At 44.5% G+C, this 13701-nt stretch overlaps 1 protein-coding gene across 11 annotated transcripts in view; it reads right to left on the reverse strand.

The window, feature by feature from the left end:
* Nucleotides 1–1925: 1925 nt before the first annotated feature.
* The window catches only part of HIC2 (HIC ZBTB transcriptional repressor 2), an 80935-nt gene continuing 69159 nt past the window's right edge, over nucleotides 1926–13701 (reverse strand). For all 11 annotated transcript variants that reach the window (XM_088135376.1, XM_088135373.1, XM_088135377.1 and 8 more), the window contains one exon: nucleotides 1926–12680. In XM_088135376.1, the coding sequence (XP_087991502.1) occupies nucleotides 10919–12643 (1725 nt within the window). In that variant the 5' untranslated portion in view covers nucleotides 12644–12680 and the 3' untranslated portion in view covers nucleotides 1926–10918. The remainder of the gene's footprint in view (nucleotides 12681–13701) is intronic.

The following is a 13701-nucleotide window of genomic DNA, read 5'->3' on the forward strand; positions in this document are numbered from 1 at the left end:
GGAGGGGAGGAATCTTGATCGGCAAAAATAGCATTCTGAAAAATGCCCATCTGGGCTAACCCCGGCATTGCAAGTTGGCTCAGATCTAGCAGATGGATCCAACCCTGGTAGATCCATCTCAACATCTCAAGGAATCAAATGTCTCATTCATGCCTACTCTAAACCCCTTTCTCGATGTTCTGTTTAAACTTTGGAGATCACAACAGGATCTCCAGAAGCAGGAAAAGGGTTAACCTGAAACAGCAGCTGTATTTTAACAATGGAATATTTCATAATACTACAGGAATCAGATGTGGTTTAGCTTAGAGTAACAAAAAGCAGCCCATGTAAATATGCGTGTCCAGTGCCAGAATGAAGCTATCGAACAATTCCATTCTCCTCCCCATCATAGCTCTTCATGTTTTCTGTTCCTTGCTGTCCTTCTTTTTAACCTTGTTGGGCAAACACGTCTCCAAGGACAGATCAAGTGGATTTTCTAACCAGGCCTGCTGACTTTGCAGAAAAGCCAACCTAAATTCAGAGCTCGGAGCGTCAGGCACTTTAAAATATAGCCAGCCTTGACGATGTCTCCGGAAGTGGTGGTGGGGGAAAATGGAAGGCAGAAGAGCTGAGGAATTTAAAGTAGTTAGGCTACATGGCACCACGCACAAGATTGTTAATGTGCAGCTGGACTGGAAGCTGAAGGGAAAAAAAGACGAATTGCATTGAAAGCCAACATTACGACACAGGAACCCATCTCTAAATACTAAGCTTGGATCTCATGTCCTTGTATGGATTACAAGTACAAGGATGCGAGAGGCGTGGTACTGGTTTGAAAAACAGTCATTCCAAGCAACTGTTTAAGTTGGGCCAAAGTAGGACCAGATGCAGTTAAGAGCTTTCAAGTTCCTTGGTCCAGCTCATCAACCACTTTAAGATGGAGAAAACGTTCAAGATTTGGGTTCCTGGGCCTTCAATCCAAGACGGATGTTATAACTCTCCTCAAAAAACCCTCCAAAAGGGCGGTCACACAGGAGAAGGGCATGACCCATCTTCTACCATCCCACAATGCAAAATACAGAATAGCAGGCGTCAATTACCAGAATGTTCTGGTGGAATGTGAGCAAAACATCCTGTTAATACTGTCACTATTTGGCTGCAGATCCAGGATGATGGTGAGTTCGTTTCCTGGACATGCTCAAGGGTAGAGCAAGGAGAATGGCCTTGATGGACATATGCAGGAACTGTTACCTAAGCAAAGGGGGCCGAAACATTTTTGAAATCCAGAGAAACGTGGTAACATTCAGAAGCAGATCAGGCCGATACCACCGTGGTTCACCACGGTATACAAAGGGGAGGAGGTCAAGGACAACCAGACTTACAAGATGGTTATTACAGCCAATTTTAATAAAAGTAGTTTTAGCCTTCCTGCGGAGTTGATTTCCTGCTCTGGTCTACATCGTGACATCAAGCAGACTCTGGAAAGACATTTCTCAGTGATGCTTTAATTCTGATTCCAGGGCCACGCAGGAGGTTGATGGCCAAAATGGTTGTATCAAATTCTATGATTCTAAACCCTGGACGTCAAACTTTTCTGCAGAAACTTAGTTGCATTTATAGACTGCCTGTGCTGAAACTCAAAATCACAGCCTGAAAACTGGTTCAAAATTCGTGCAATAATTGCACATCATATAATTGAAAGGGATATGAGTAGGGCTAATTTAAGGGGACACCAATTTTCCCTCCCCCCAAAATAACGTATCATTTATTTTTCTGTGCAGTTTGACTGCAAAACCTGCCAAAATAGTTCTCCAACTATGAAAAGGCATATAAATACAGAACATTCCCCTTCCAAAACAGAGGTGCAAATGCAAACTTACTCACCCCGTGCAGTATACGCGTGAGGAAAAACCAAAACCAAGATCAGAAATGCCAGCCCACAATCCTACTTTTCAATCAACCTTTTAATGAAAAGTTCATAAAATAACAGTTTTTCATCACTGTACATTAAGACTGCAAATTACTGAATGCTGAGATCATATTATAATTTCTGCATTTTTATTATTTTTTTTATTTTCCCCCAATATGACACGTGAGTTGCAGTCACAGCCATCTGCAACTCTAACCTGAATTCAAGCTTTTGAAGGAAACAAGTAGAAGAGTTTGACAGGAACGTCAGTTACACTTGGGGAAACATCTGGGGATTATGGTCAGAGAGTGAGAGAAAAAATTAAGGCTCAAGGAGGAGGAAGGGGAAGCTAGGTGCCCCTTTCTCCAGTTGACCTTGACAATTCACCAAACCCACTCACCCAACACGGCATCTTTTCTTCTTCCAATTTTCAATCCAAAGCGGATTGGTGAAACTACTGCTAACGTCTTGCAGTGAATTCCACGCGCTTCGAAGAGCAACATCCATGCCATGGATCGAATTGGTTGGCAAAAGCAAAACCTAGGAACTCTTTGCCCTAATTTTGCCCAGCATGCCTTAACTCCAAAAAAAAAAAAAAAAAAATCTTGGATCCACCTCATCTGTTCCCCAGCAAGAGTGACCCCCAGCTGCAAACACGTCAATGCCACACGTTCAACATTGCGCAGGTGATGGGAGGAGGTGGGAGTGGGGAGGGCTAGAAAAAAGTGGGGCAATTTGCCAAAAGAAGGGGGGGATCCTCCTTCAAATTCTTTCCAACATCCACCTGGAGCTATGAGTGAGGTAGAAAGAGGGATGTCTTCCCTGGAACATGCGAAAGCTATGCAGAGAAGTCCAGAATTGCACAGAAATCTCACCCTAGGCACATCTTGTGTTCTGAGGAATTGGTGTGTAAATTTTCCAGACATGGGGGAAGTGAGATAAATTAACTTGCCTTTTTTTTTTTTTTTGGCTTTAAAGGACTTCCTAAAAAATTGGCCCAGTGCTGCACAACACCTGTGTGCCTTAGGACTTTTCACTTAATTGGTGGGGCACATGAATGAAAATTGCCCAAAGAAAAGTTGAAGAGGGCCTCTGCTTTCTTCCTCTTCAAGCTGTGTGTGTGTGTGTATGCAAATAAGATTTTAATAAAGTGTCTGTGGTGACTGCTAAGCTTAAGGACAGAGTTAAGGGACCCTTAATCCTTTTCACGGGCATTTTTCCTTCGCCAAATCATCCATGTTCAGAACTCTGCGCAGAGGGTGGCTGGAGTTTAAGCCAAGAACAGGCAAGGATCGAGTGGGGCCTTCTGACTTTCTGCAACCTCCATCTCCTTGTTCCCAACTGATTCTCTGCAATGGCTTTTCAAAACTGGGGTGAGGGAAGACGCACTCCCACCTTGTCAGATGCACGCGCCCGTCTAGCTCAAAGAAGAGCCACCTCCCCTGCAGCTTAGCAGGATGGGAGAGGCGGAAACGTTTTACTAACTTCCAGCATCCTGGGACTTCCTGGTTGTGTTGGGACGGCAACTCCCAGAATCCCCCTGCACTGTCCAAAGTCATCATTGCATTGCCTCAAAATGACCCCAAGGGGTTGAGCTTTGCAGAGGCAAGAGAACCGGGACCAATCTGTCCCGGATGCAGCATTTGGTGAGCGTGTGGAAGGACGCGAAGGACAGCTGGATGGCACCGTTCTCGCTGGGTCCCGCGAACCCGGTGCATAAGCCTTTTGGCCTCCCGCGCCCATCTCTTACGAACCCCGTTAAGAAACAGACAAACTCCAAAACTGCTTATTATTGCTTGCATTGTAAACATCAAAAAAAGTAACTCCGATGACCAAATAGAATAGCAAAAACATTGTTCTCATTCAGGCATCAGGGAGGCATCATTTGGCAACACCCGGACAGCTTCTTGACACCAAGACCGCCTTTCCTGGAACTGTCTCGGTCTCTGTTCTCCTGGTTTGTCTCAATCGCATGAAAAAATAAAAGAAAATAAAAAATACACGCGTCCCCTCAAGGTCGTAGATTTTGCTTTCTGTCACCAAATGCCCCCAAATGTTTCCTCTTCAAAGCTGAGATTCCTTTTTTTTTTTTTTTTTTCCATATTTAGAACAGAAGTGACATGGCAGAAAATTAAAAAAAAAATACTGTTAACCCAGACTTGACCTGCACCTCTCAAAGGAAAAAAAGCGCTTTACACATTTGTTTACTCATGCACGTACACACACTCACGCATACAAACAAATGAGAGAAAATAAAAAAAAAATAAAGGAAGGAAATTGTATAAGAGTGACACGGCTATAACTGGAGACGTTTTAAATACAGCAAAACAATATTTGTCTTTTATGGAAAAAAAGAGCTACAAAAGTCCACTGTTTGTATTGTCTTCACAGGTTATGGTTTATGGCTATGCCGAAAGTCTCTGAGATTCTTTTTGTTTCTTTTTTTTTTTTAAGTTTTAAAACTTTTTTTAAACTTTTTTTTTTTTTGAAATTCTGTAGCGAAGACCCTGCTGATGCATCGTTTGTCTTTTTGCAAATGCTGAGGTTTATTTATTTTTTTTCTCCTTGCAAAACTGTGCATACAGAATCTTGAGAAATAAATACATTCAATAAAGCACGTACATATTGATACAAAAAAAAAAAAAACAACACTGTCAAATAGTGTTTGCACCATCTTTGTTAGATATTCAAGACCAGGCAAAATTAATAAGTTTGTTTTCCATCAGCCTCTTTCCTACCTCTTTGCACCCTAAAGATTTCATGCTAATTTTTATTTATTTATTTTTTTAAATGAGGCAGCTTGGATGTTAAAAAAGCAGAGGGGAAAAACAACATTCAGTTAGAACTGGCAAGCGTGATTTTGCTTTTACTTACATGATGCAAAACACTCAAAAGATGCCTCATTTGGGAAAAAAAAAAGTGGAAATATTAGGGGAGGGGAATTATTATTATTTTTCTTTTACAGAAAATAATATTGAAGGTGCCCTTCTGAACATTCAGGCTATGATCCAGCCAGTCCAGGTCACAATCTGGCAAACTCACTGGAGCAGGAAAGGTACGCATGGAAAGGAGAAAACAGCTGTAAGAAACGGCTCTTGCGGGTCTTAGATCAGATATGGCGTGTACCAAGACTGGTGTATGTCCTAGTGCTGAGGGAAGGCCTCTTTGCCTCTTCAGGAAGTGCACCAGATTGCAACTGGCGGATGTCCTCACTAAAAGCCTGCATTTGAGAAGAGTTTCCAATTTGCTAGCATGCCAAAAAGAATACAACAGTCATCAAACTTAAAAGATTTTTGGCTAGAAGAACCACGCCTCCTGAATTTAAAGAGGGCACCTAATACAGCAGGAGCTGGGAAACATCTCCGGACCCTCCAGATGTTGCGAAGTATTACAGAGTGCTGTAAGAGGGCAACAACTGTAGGGTCACAGGTCACTGGAGACTGAAACTTCCTCTAAGCCTGATCTCTCCCAGCTTAGCACTCTTATCTGTGGGACGTCACAGGAGAACACTGAGCACCAGCCAAGAGGCCTCAGGGTCACCTCTTGAGACTAAGGCTGAAGATAAAAGCTATGGATTGGAGCACGCCAAGATCTTCCACACCTTCTCAGTGGAGTCTAAAACTGGGTTAAATGAATTCACACTTTTTGGCAATTCCCCAAGGATCTTGACAAATGACCAGTACCATAGTACACCCAACTAACATTAAGTGCTTATTTCCTCTCCTCCAACAGAGATTTCCCGTTGGTGTTCTCCACCATGGGCAGACCATTTCCACTGTCCCTCTGGAGGAAATATTCCATTGTCTCAAACTCTCTGACTTGAGAACTTTTTGTGATCCAGTGTCATACGTAATTTGCCATGGAAAGGTTTTCTGGGATAATTTTTTAACAAATGGAAGCTCGTTCTCTCGTTGTGTGTGGCCCTATTATTTCCAAGATCATCCTTTTACAGAAGGACTACACTCCAACTGCTATCCCACTGGCCACTGGTCATGCTGGCAAGGCTGATGGAATGCAAAGTTCTTCTGAAGGCCCTGGTGGCTCACCACCTTATTCCTAAAGCATCTTAAAAAATGCCGGAGTACAAATTAGTTCCTACTGAACTGTTGAGGTTGGAGTAGTTGTTGGAGTTCCCCCCCCCCCTTTACATAACAGCACAAACAAAACATCTTACACACAATTATCTGTGACTCTTTTGTCAGCTAAACCAATGGAAAAAACAACAATTAATTTTGACTGGCCCCTAGATCTGTTGAGGTCTGTAACTGTAAAAGTTTATGTAAACAATGAGATAAATATATTAATTTTTTTTCTGAGCCAAGTGAGGTTCCATACTCATTCATATGTGCTTTGGTTTAAAAATAGTTTTTTTTTTTGTGAATTTGGGTATGAGCTATCTTTTAATACAACTTTTTCTACTTTATTCTTTATAATCCTCTCCTGTAACTCCAAAAACATTCTGGATCTAAACTGACTAAAGCATAGAGTTAAGCTGTCGGGCCTCTGTAATCTTACCTTAAAAAAAAAAAAATCCTCAGGAGGCTCTTTTCTGTATCTCAAAACAAAAAACAAAAACCAGAACCAAAAAACAAAACAAAAAAAAACAAAACAAAAACGGGAACAAAGAGAAAGAGAAACCAAAACCAGAACCAAAAATGTATTTCCCTCCCACCCAACCCTAGAATTCTTAAAATCTTAAATATGAAACTAGTGTTTTGCTTTTTCATTAAAATACAGAAAATGCTTGATACAATACTATGTCGTATAAATGTAGTTGAGTGTCCAGACCCTTTAAGCGAGCCCTGAACAGTCCCTGAAGTTTTGAGAATTATTTGATTTTTTTCATTATTATTGTCACCATCTTGGGGGGGAGGGGGGACGGGAAGAAGGACATCAAAATTCTATCTATGGAACACTTCTACACAACTACGTTTGTCAAAAGGGGATGAAACAATGAAAGAAACAGGAGTTTTTTCATTTTTGTACAATACTCGCGCTGTACACAGACTTTTTGTCGTATTGTTTAAGTGCTGGGGGGGGGGGATGAAAGAAAAAGCCGGCTTAATAAGGAAAAAATAAAAATAACCAACCCAACGACAATGGGTCCTGAAACTTCAAGATTCCAAACTTCAAACAGAAACCCAATGAAAACTTTAAATACCTCCACCCAGCCTCATTACCCCCAGCTGCTTGTATCTAAATATCAAAATTCCAGCGAAACAGAGGCATCGTTTCCTCTTTGCACTTGTTCCACACTCCTGGGCTCCTCTTTGGATTATCTAAGTGGACCTTTTCTCTATGGCAACTTAGAAGTAGCACCTGAAAGTCAATGCTACAAATGACTCACTTCCATATGGGGTTGGACATTTCTTCTAGACCTCTATACTTCTGGCCTAATGATGATTAGTTCCTAAGCTGGCTCCAAGGCCTACTCTACACAGATGACTTCTAAAGTTCTTCAGCTCAGTTGCACTAATGGTCAAACACCAGCCGGAAGAGAAACCTTTTCAGAAAGAGTGACATGGACCAGAAATGGCCATGATTCTGGAACAATGATGGTTGGGGTTGGTGATTAAGTGTACTTTTTCTGAAAGGATGGTGAGGTAGGAACAAAACATCATCCTCAACTCTCAACTTTAGATCATACAATTGCTAGCCCAAGGCATGGCTTTTGAAGGCATCTGAAGAGTCAGAAAAGGTCTGGAGATGAAGAGGGGTGGGATTGTAAAGCCTGGGGATTTATATTCTTGAAAACTATACATCTGTGCCCCTGAGCTTCAGGCCAAAGCAGCCCATTGAGGCTTTCCACCACCAAACTATTAATCCACAAATGCTGGCTTGGGGAGAGGTTCTTTATTTTAACCAGAAGTGAAACCAATCTACTGAGGTTCCTCTCACCAGCAGGATGGTAGATGCACCATGTGATTCACAGAACTGGGAAGAGCAGCTCTACACACATGTGGGCATTGCATGTGGCCTCACAGCTCATCAAACCTTTGGGATCTTGATATGAAGCACCTTTGCTAACAAAAAAACCCTCCCTCCCAATAGAGGAAACAGCTCCACTGAGAAGTCAGCTGCCTCCACCCAAAGAATGGGGGAGACCCTCCTCAATTATCTAGAAATGCCAAGGGTGTTGCAGTGCTCTGTGCATAAAGTTTAAGGTAAAGATGGATGGGGTTCTGTTTTTTTTGTTTTTTTTGCACTGCCTGCAAAAAGCCAGGAATGATGCACATATATATTAAAAAATGGAAAAAAAGAGAATGCGATTTCACAGGAAGATGGCTGTGGGCTGCTGGGGAAGGGGAATAGAGTTTTCACATTAATGCTCCATTAGTGACCCACAAAAATTAGACACAAATTAAGCCATGGCACTACCAAAAATCCCCAAACCTGAGGATGCATGGAATTCAAAAGCAGCCCCTAGTGAAATGTGAGGTAAAGATCCTTAGGAAGAGAAGAAGGGGACACATTTCCCTGCGCAACGGCTCATGGTGGCTAGGTTGGATCTGTATTGCATGAAATGCGGATTCCAGGCTCCTCTGATTCAATATGGATTTGTCTATATCTTAATAAGGGGGGAGGGAAACACTTAAAGGTGGTGGTGGGAACAAAACATGTAAGCTTCTCTTTGTTTTATTTGAACATGCTTTTTTTTTTTTTTGGTCTAAACTTAAAGACAAAAAGGTTTTTCTTTTTCCTTTTTTTTTAAGAAAAAAAAAGACATAGGGCTTTGGTGAACCCGAACCCTACCATAATAATATTAATAATATTAATCATAATAATAACAATTATAAAAAGAACAATGGTTTCAAGCAAGAAAAGTTAAAGCAGAGGGAGGGAAATGTAAACCTTACTCAATTTAGATAGGATGGCGCTAAAGGGATAGTCAAATTTTTTTACCACCAGACTCCACCCGTACAGGGTGGGGGGAAGCCATCACTTTTCATCAATGGTCATGCCAACGAAGTTGAGGGCCACAAAACGGTAGGTGATACCCTGTCCTCTTCTCCTACACCTATAGCAGCTGTTGGCGGTGAGGTCTTTTGACCGACGGTGTATGGCTTTTCATTCTTCTGGTCCCCCCACCCTCAACATGTGTGCCCACGCATTCAGGCATCCTTAACCACGATGACAGAAGGCGGGAAAAGCACACACCCATGCCAGCATCCCACCGCCACCCAAAAAAGGAAGGAAATGAAAGACTTTGGTTGGGCTTCCCCACATTCTTATTGCACTCTGGATCCTAGCAGGATCACCAGCTACGCCGTTGACTGCCTCATCTGGTGCCCATCTACTGGGAAAGCCATGGATAAATGGCATTTTCCCACCATAGCATCCAGGTTCAATAAACAAGGCTACCAAAAGCCCATAAGCTCTTCTAAAAAAAATTCCTTTGTGGACAGAAACCCCAATGATTTGGTGGCACCACAACTTACTTATCCGGGCCTCCAGCTTAGAATCTACCTATTCTCTTTGGCCTCGCTTTGTTACTCTATCTTTTCAGCTGACTTTCTGATGGAAGGACGAGGTGGTAAAAATCCCTTAAACTTAGTTTAGTTTCTACTTTGTACACTTACTTACAATTGGGAATGGGGGGAGGAGAGGGGAGGGGAGGGGAGGGACAAAACACCACACCTAATTATTTCACTAACCATCTTATTGTTCTCGTGAATTCAAGAGGTAGAAAAGGAAATGGGTCCTGCCATCTTGACCCATTCTTTAGTGAGGGAGAAAAAGCTAAGTGCACGCATACACACACACAGGCACGCGCACACACACACCCCAAATAAAAATGAAAAGGTACCTAAAGGAACTTGTAGCAATTCCAGCCTACTTCAATTCCCATTGCCCGCCCGCTCAGTCGAATTCCCTCAAGCTTTCCAGTTCCAACGCTTACATGAACATGAACAATGCATTGTTTTCCTCTTAATAGAACAAGTACCTCTAAGCAAAAAATATTCATACAAAAACTAGGGCGGGGGGAGGAAAATAACACAGATATGACCCCTGCTCACTTGAAAGAAATTCCTGGGGGTCACTCAGCCCCCATTCAGTCATGGATAAGGCTAGAGAGATCAAAAGAGGTGGGGAAGGAAAGTTGGACGAGAAAGACTTCAAGACTAGGGTGTGAAGGTTAAGGCGGACCAGCTCTTCCCCTGGAACATGATGGAGAAGGGACAGATGGAGGAAAAGCTTCCTAGGTGGAAAGCACCACGTAGAAATGGGGCCAACAAGACTTCCTCCCTTTCAGCCAACAAAAATGTCCTTTGTCCCCTTCAGGAGGCACAAAGAGACTAACCCCCTTCCCCATGGAAAGAATAAAGGAAGAACGGATTGGACTCCATTGGCCGGAAACATCCCCCATTGCAGCTTTGGGGAGACAACCATCCATTTTAACCGATTCCGTTGTAAAAACTAAAACCCAACCCCCAAAGGATTACAAAAGCAAAAAAAAAAAGAGGGCTGTCCACCAGCCACAGAAAGGCCAAAGGGTGTTCCTGGAGTTGGTCAGAAGAACGAAAATAATACTGTGGTTGAGTTCTATCATTGCGATTCCAAAGTGCTAAGAAAGTAAACAGAGGTGGTGAAGGCAGTCCCTTTGTTTCAGTCACAAAGACCATCTTACCCCCCCCTCCCATGGGGCCCTCCTTTTGAATTGGCGTCAACCTGGAAGGAATTCCTAGACCACCCCTCATTTCCTACACCGGGGCTCCTCTGGGGCTCCACGCCAACCCTGCCGCCAATGGCGTTCCTTGCTCCACTTTGACCCCCACGGGCCCTGAGAGAAAAGCTGATGCAAAGGGGGGGGAGTCAGCAATTAAATTGGGGCTGGGGCTTTCTTGGAAGAGGGGAAGCGGAAAGACGGGGGCGGGGGGAGAAAGAAAGAAGTAAAGCTCTGTTTGGTTGAGGCCTTCCATGACTGAAGAGGGGACCGAATGTCCCTTTTTGTATAGTTTGTTTTAAAGCAGCAAGTCTAAGGGATATTTATGGTGGGTGGGGCTCAGAGCTCATGGAGAGACTTTGGCTTTAGGTGGGAGAGGTATGCATTCTCAAGTGGCTGATGAGGTTTCGTTGCTGGGTAAACTTCCCGCCACACAGCTGACATTCGTAGGGCTTTTCCCCTGAGTGGACGCGCATGTGCTCGGTCAGTCGATACTGCCGGGTGAAGCGCATCCCGCACTCCTCGCACGCAAAGGGCTTGAGGCCCAAGTGGCTGCGCATGTGCCGAGTCATGGTGCCCCGCTGGGTGAACATCTTGCCGCAGATGTTGCAAGGGAAAGGCCGCGTCAGCCAGTGAGTCTTCTCGTGCTGCCGGAGGGTGGCTGGATCTTTGTAGCTCTTCTCGCACACCGAGCACTTGAACGGCCGAGATTCCGAGGCGTAGGGCTGGCTGGGGTTGGATAAATCCTCGGCCTCCTCCTCTTTATCATCGAACGTCCCTTCCTCCTTGATATACAGCTCTTCTTCGGTGTGTTTCTCTACGTGGGCGTTGAGTTGTTCGGAGCTGGGGAAACCCTTCCCGCACGGGATGCAGACGTATAAGTTGTCCCCAAAGGCCACAGGTTCATAGCCTTCCTGCCGGTAGACGTAGTTGGCGCTGCTGTGTCCGCCATTCTCGCTCTCGCTCTGACCGCTGTCTTCGCTGTTCTCCTTGCCGTTCTCCACGTCCTCTTGGCACGCGTGCAAGGGCAGCTCTGACCCGTAGGGGCCCAAGCCTAGGCCGCGCTCCGCTGACTTGCACAAGGGGCCCATCAGGATGCCGTTGGGCAGCCCCTCGCCCTCCTCGCTGCCTTTGCCTCCCCCCTCCTTCCGGTCAAAGGTGCAATCCTTCTTGATCCACTCCTTCTTGCGCGAGGAGTGGCGTAGGCTCTTTCGCTGGCTGCCTTCCGGGAGCGACTGGCGGTCTTCGCTCAGGTCCATTTCCATGGGCTCACAGTTGTCTATTAGGCTGGGGGGGGCTCCAGCGGTGGACTCGTCAAACGATGAGGCACTGTTGGCGGTGGGGGCTGAGGCGGGTCGGGGGGAGCCACGCTGGCTTTCGCCGTGTGGGGTGTCATCTTGGGGGGCTACAGTTGGGAGGGAGGGGCTCTTTTTGGACAGATCAAGCCCGAGTTCCTGGTCCCCACAGCTCCCATTGGTGCTGTTACTCCCATCTCCACTGTTCTTGCCAAGGCCCCTGCTCAAGGCGTGAGAATTCTCTTGGCTGGAACTGCTGATGAAGACCTCATCATCTGAGACCTTCCCCTTCGGCATCTCCTTTGACTGAGAGCCCTTCATCCCTTCGGTTGACCCTGAATAACGAGTAATGACGGAGGCCGTGGCAAGTCTCTGACTCCGAGGCGGCCTCCCAACGCTGGAGGCTCCACCAGCCCGGCCAGCGAACAACCTCCCATTGCGCTTGAGCTTCTTCCTGCAGAGGGCTGCCAGGTCAGGAAGTTGGAGGTAGCTTGCGGCAGTGAGGAGGGCACCGAAGTTCTGTTCACCAGGCTGGTCGGCCATTAAGAGCTTGCCAGTATAAATAAAGTCCAAGATTTGCCGGAACACGGTGGGGTTGACCATGTCAGTATCTAAGTTGATCAGGTTGTCATGCAAGACGAGGGACTTGAAGTACATGCTGCTGGCTGCCAGGATGTTCTTGTGGGCACGGAAGAGGGCATTTTCCACAACAATGATCACATCGCAAAGGAAACCTTTGGCTCGTTGCTGGTTAAGCTGCAGCAGCAATTGTTTGGCATGATTTGGCAGTTCCATCTCCACCTCGTCTTCCCTTTCCTGTTCACCTGATCACCTAAAAGAGAGGACAGGAAGAACCACAACAAAAAAGGTGAGTTCATTTCTCAACTCTGCTGGTATTTATTACAACTGTTCCTCTCCCGGGTACCCTCCAGATGTGTGGACTTCCATCCCCAGAATTTTCTATTAAGGGTTATCCTAGCTGGGAATTCTGGGAGGTGAAGTTCACATATCTGGCAGGTCCCAGGACTGGGAAAGGTCAATCATCTATTGCTTAAGACAACGCTCAGATCAAACATATGGAGTTCGGTAAACTTAAATCCCTGTTCCCCCAGCAATGGCCAGTGCATGAGAGTCATCATTGCTGTGGGCAGATGGTACTTGTGTTTTCTCTTTCTCTTTGCTTTTTCAAGATTAGAAGGTCCAATCCAGTGGTGGAATTTTCTAAGGACCCTAGTTATCCTGGAAAAGAAACACCATAGGACCGTTCAGGCTCGCAGGAACAGGGCGATGACAGTGGAGGAAGGAGAACTAAGGGATATTTTTAACATTCAATTCTGAAGAACTTCCCACCACTGAATAAAGTTATGGGCACTCTGCATATCTAACTTCTATTTCTTTCAATCTGGGATAAAAAATCTGCAGTTTCCTCCAGATTATACTACTGAATTTGGGGTGCAAGATACTGATTTTGATTGCACCTCTATGAAGACCACTGCCAACTGTATGTCTAGCATCCCCCGAAAGCTAAAAAGAAATTAAATGTAAATGTGGGTCTTGGCTGTAAAAAGAGTGTTTCTGCTCTATTTTCAACATTCATGAAGATGCTTCTGTATGTTAATATCTTTTCTACCCTAACCCTTGGAAGATATTATTATTTATATATGTATTTGGTTTTTATTGTATTTTTCTGGCATTTTTATACTATTTTTATTGTATTTTAATTAATATTTACTGGTTGTTTTTATTGTAAACCACCCAGAGTCACTTCCTCGTGAGATGGGCGGTAACCAAATTTGAAATATAAATAAATAAAATAAAATCTTCTAGAGTCCTCAGACCAGCAACGTACCAGA

This window comes from Python bivittatus, unplaced genomic scaffold, assembly GCF_059951505.1.
Source record: "Python bivittatus isolate LINGU-HERP-01145 unplaced genomic scaffold, Pbiv_v1 ctg000100_np1212, whole genome shotgun sequence".
In the NCBI taxonomy this organism is placed as follows: domain Eukaryota; kingdom Metazoa; phylum Chordata; class Lepidosauria; order Squamata; family Pythonidae; genus Python; species Python bivittatus.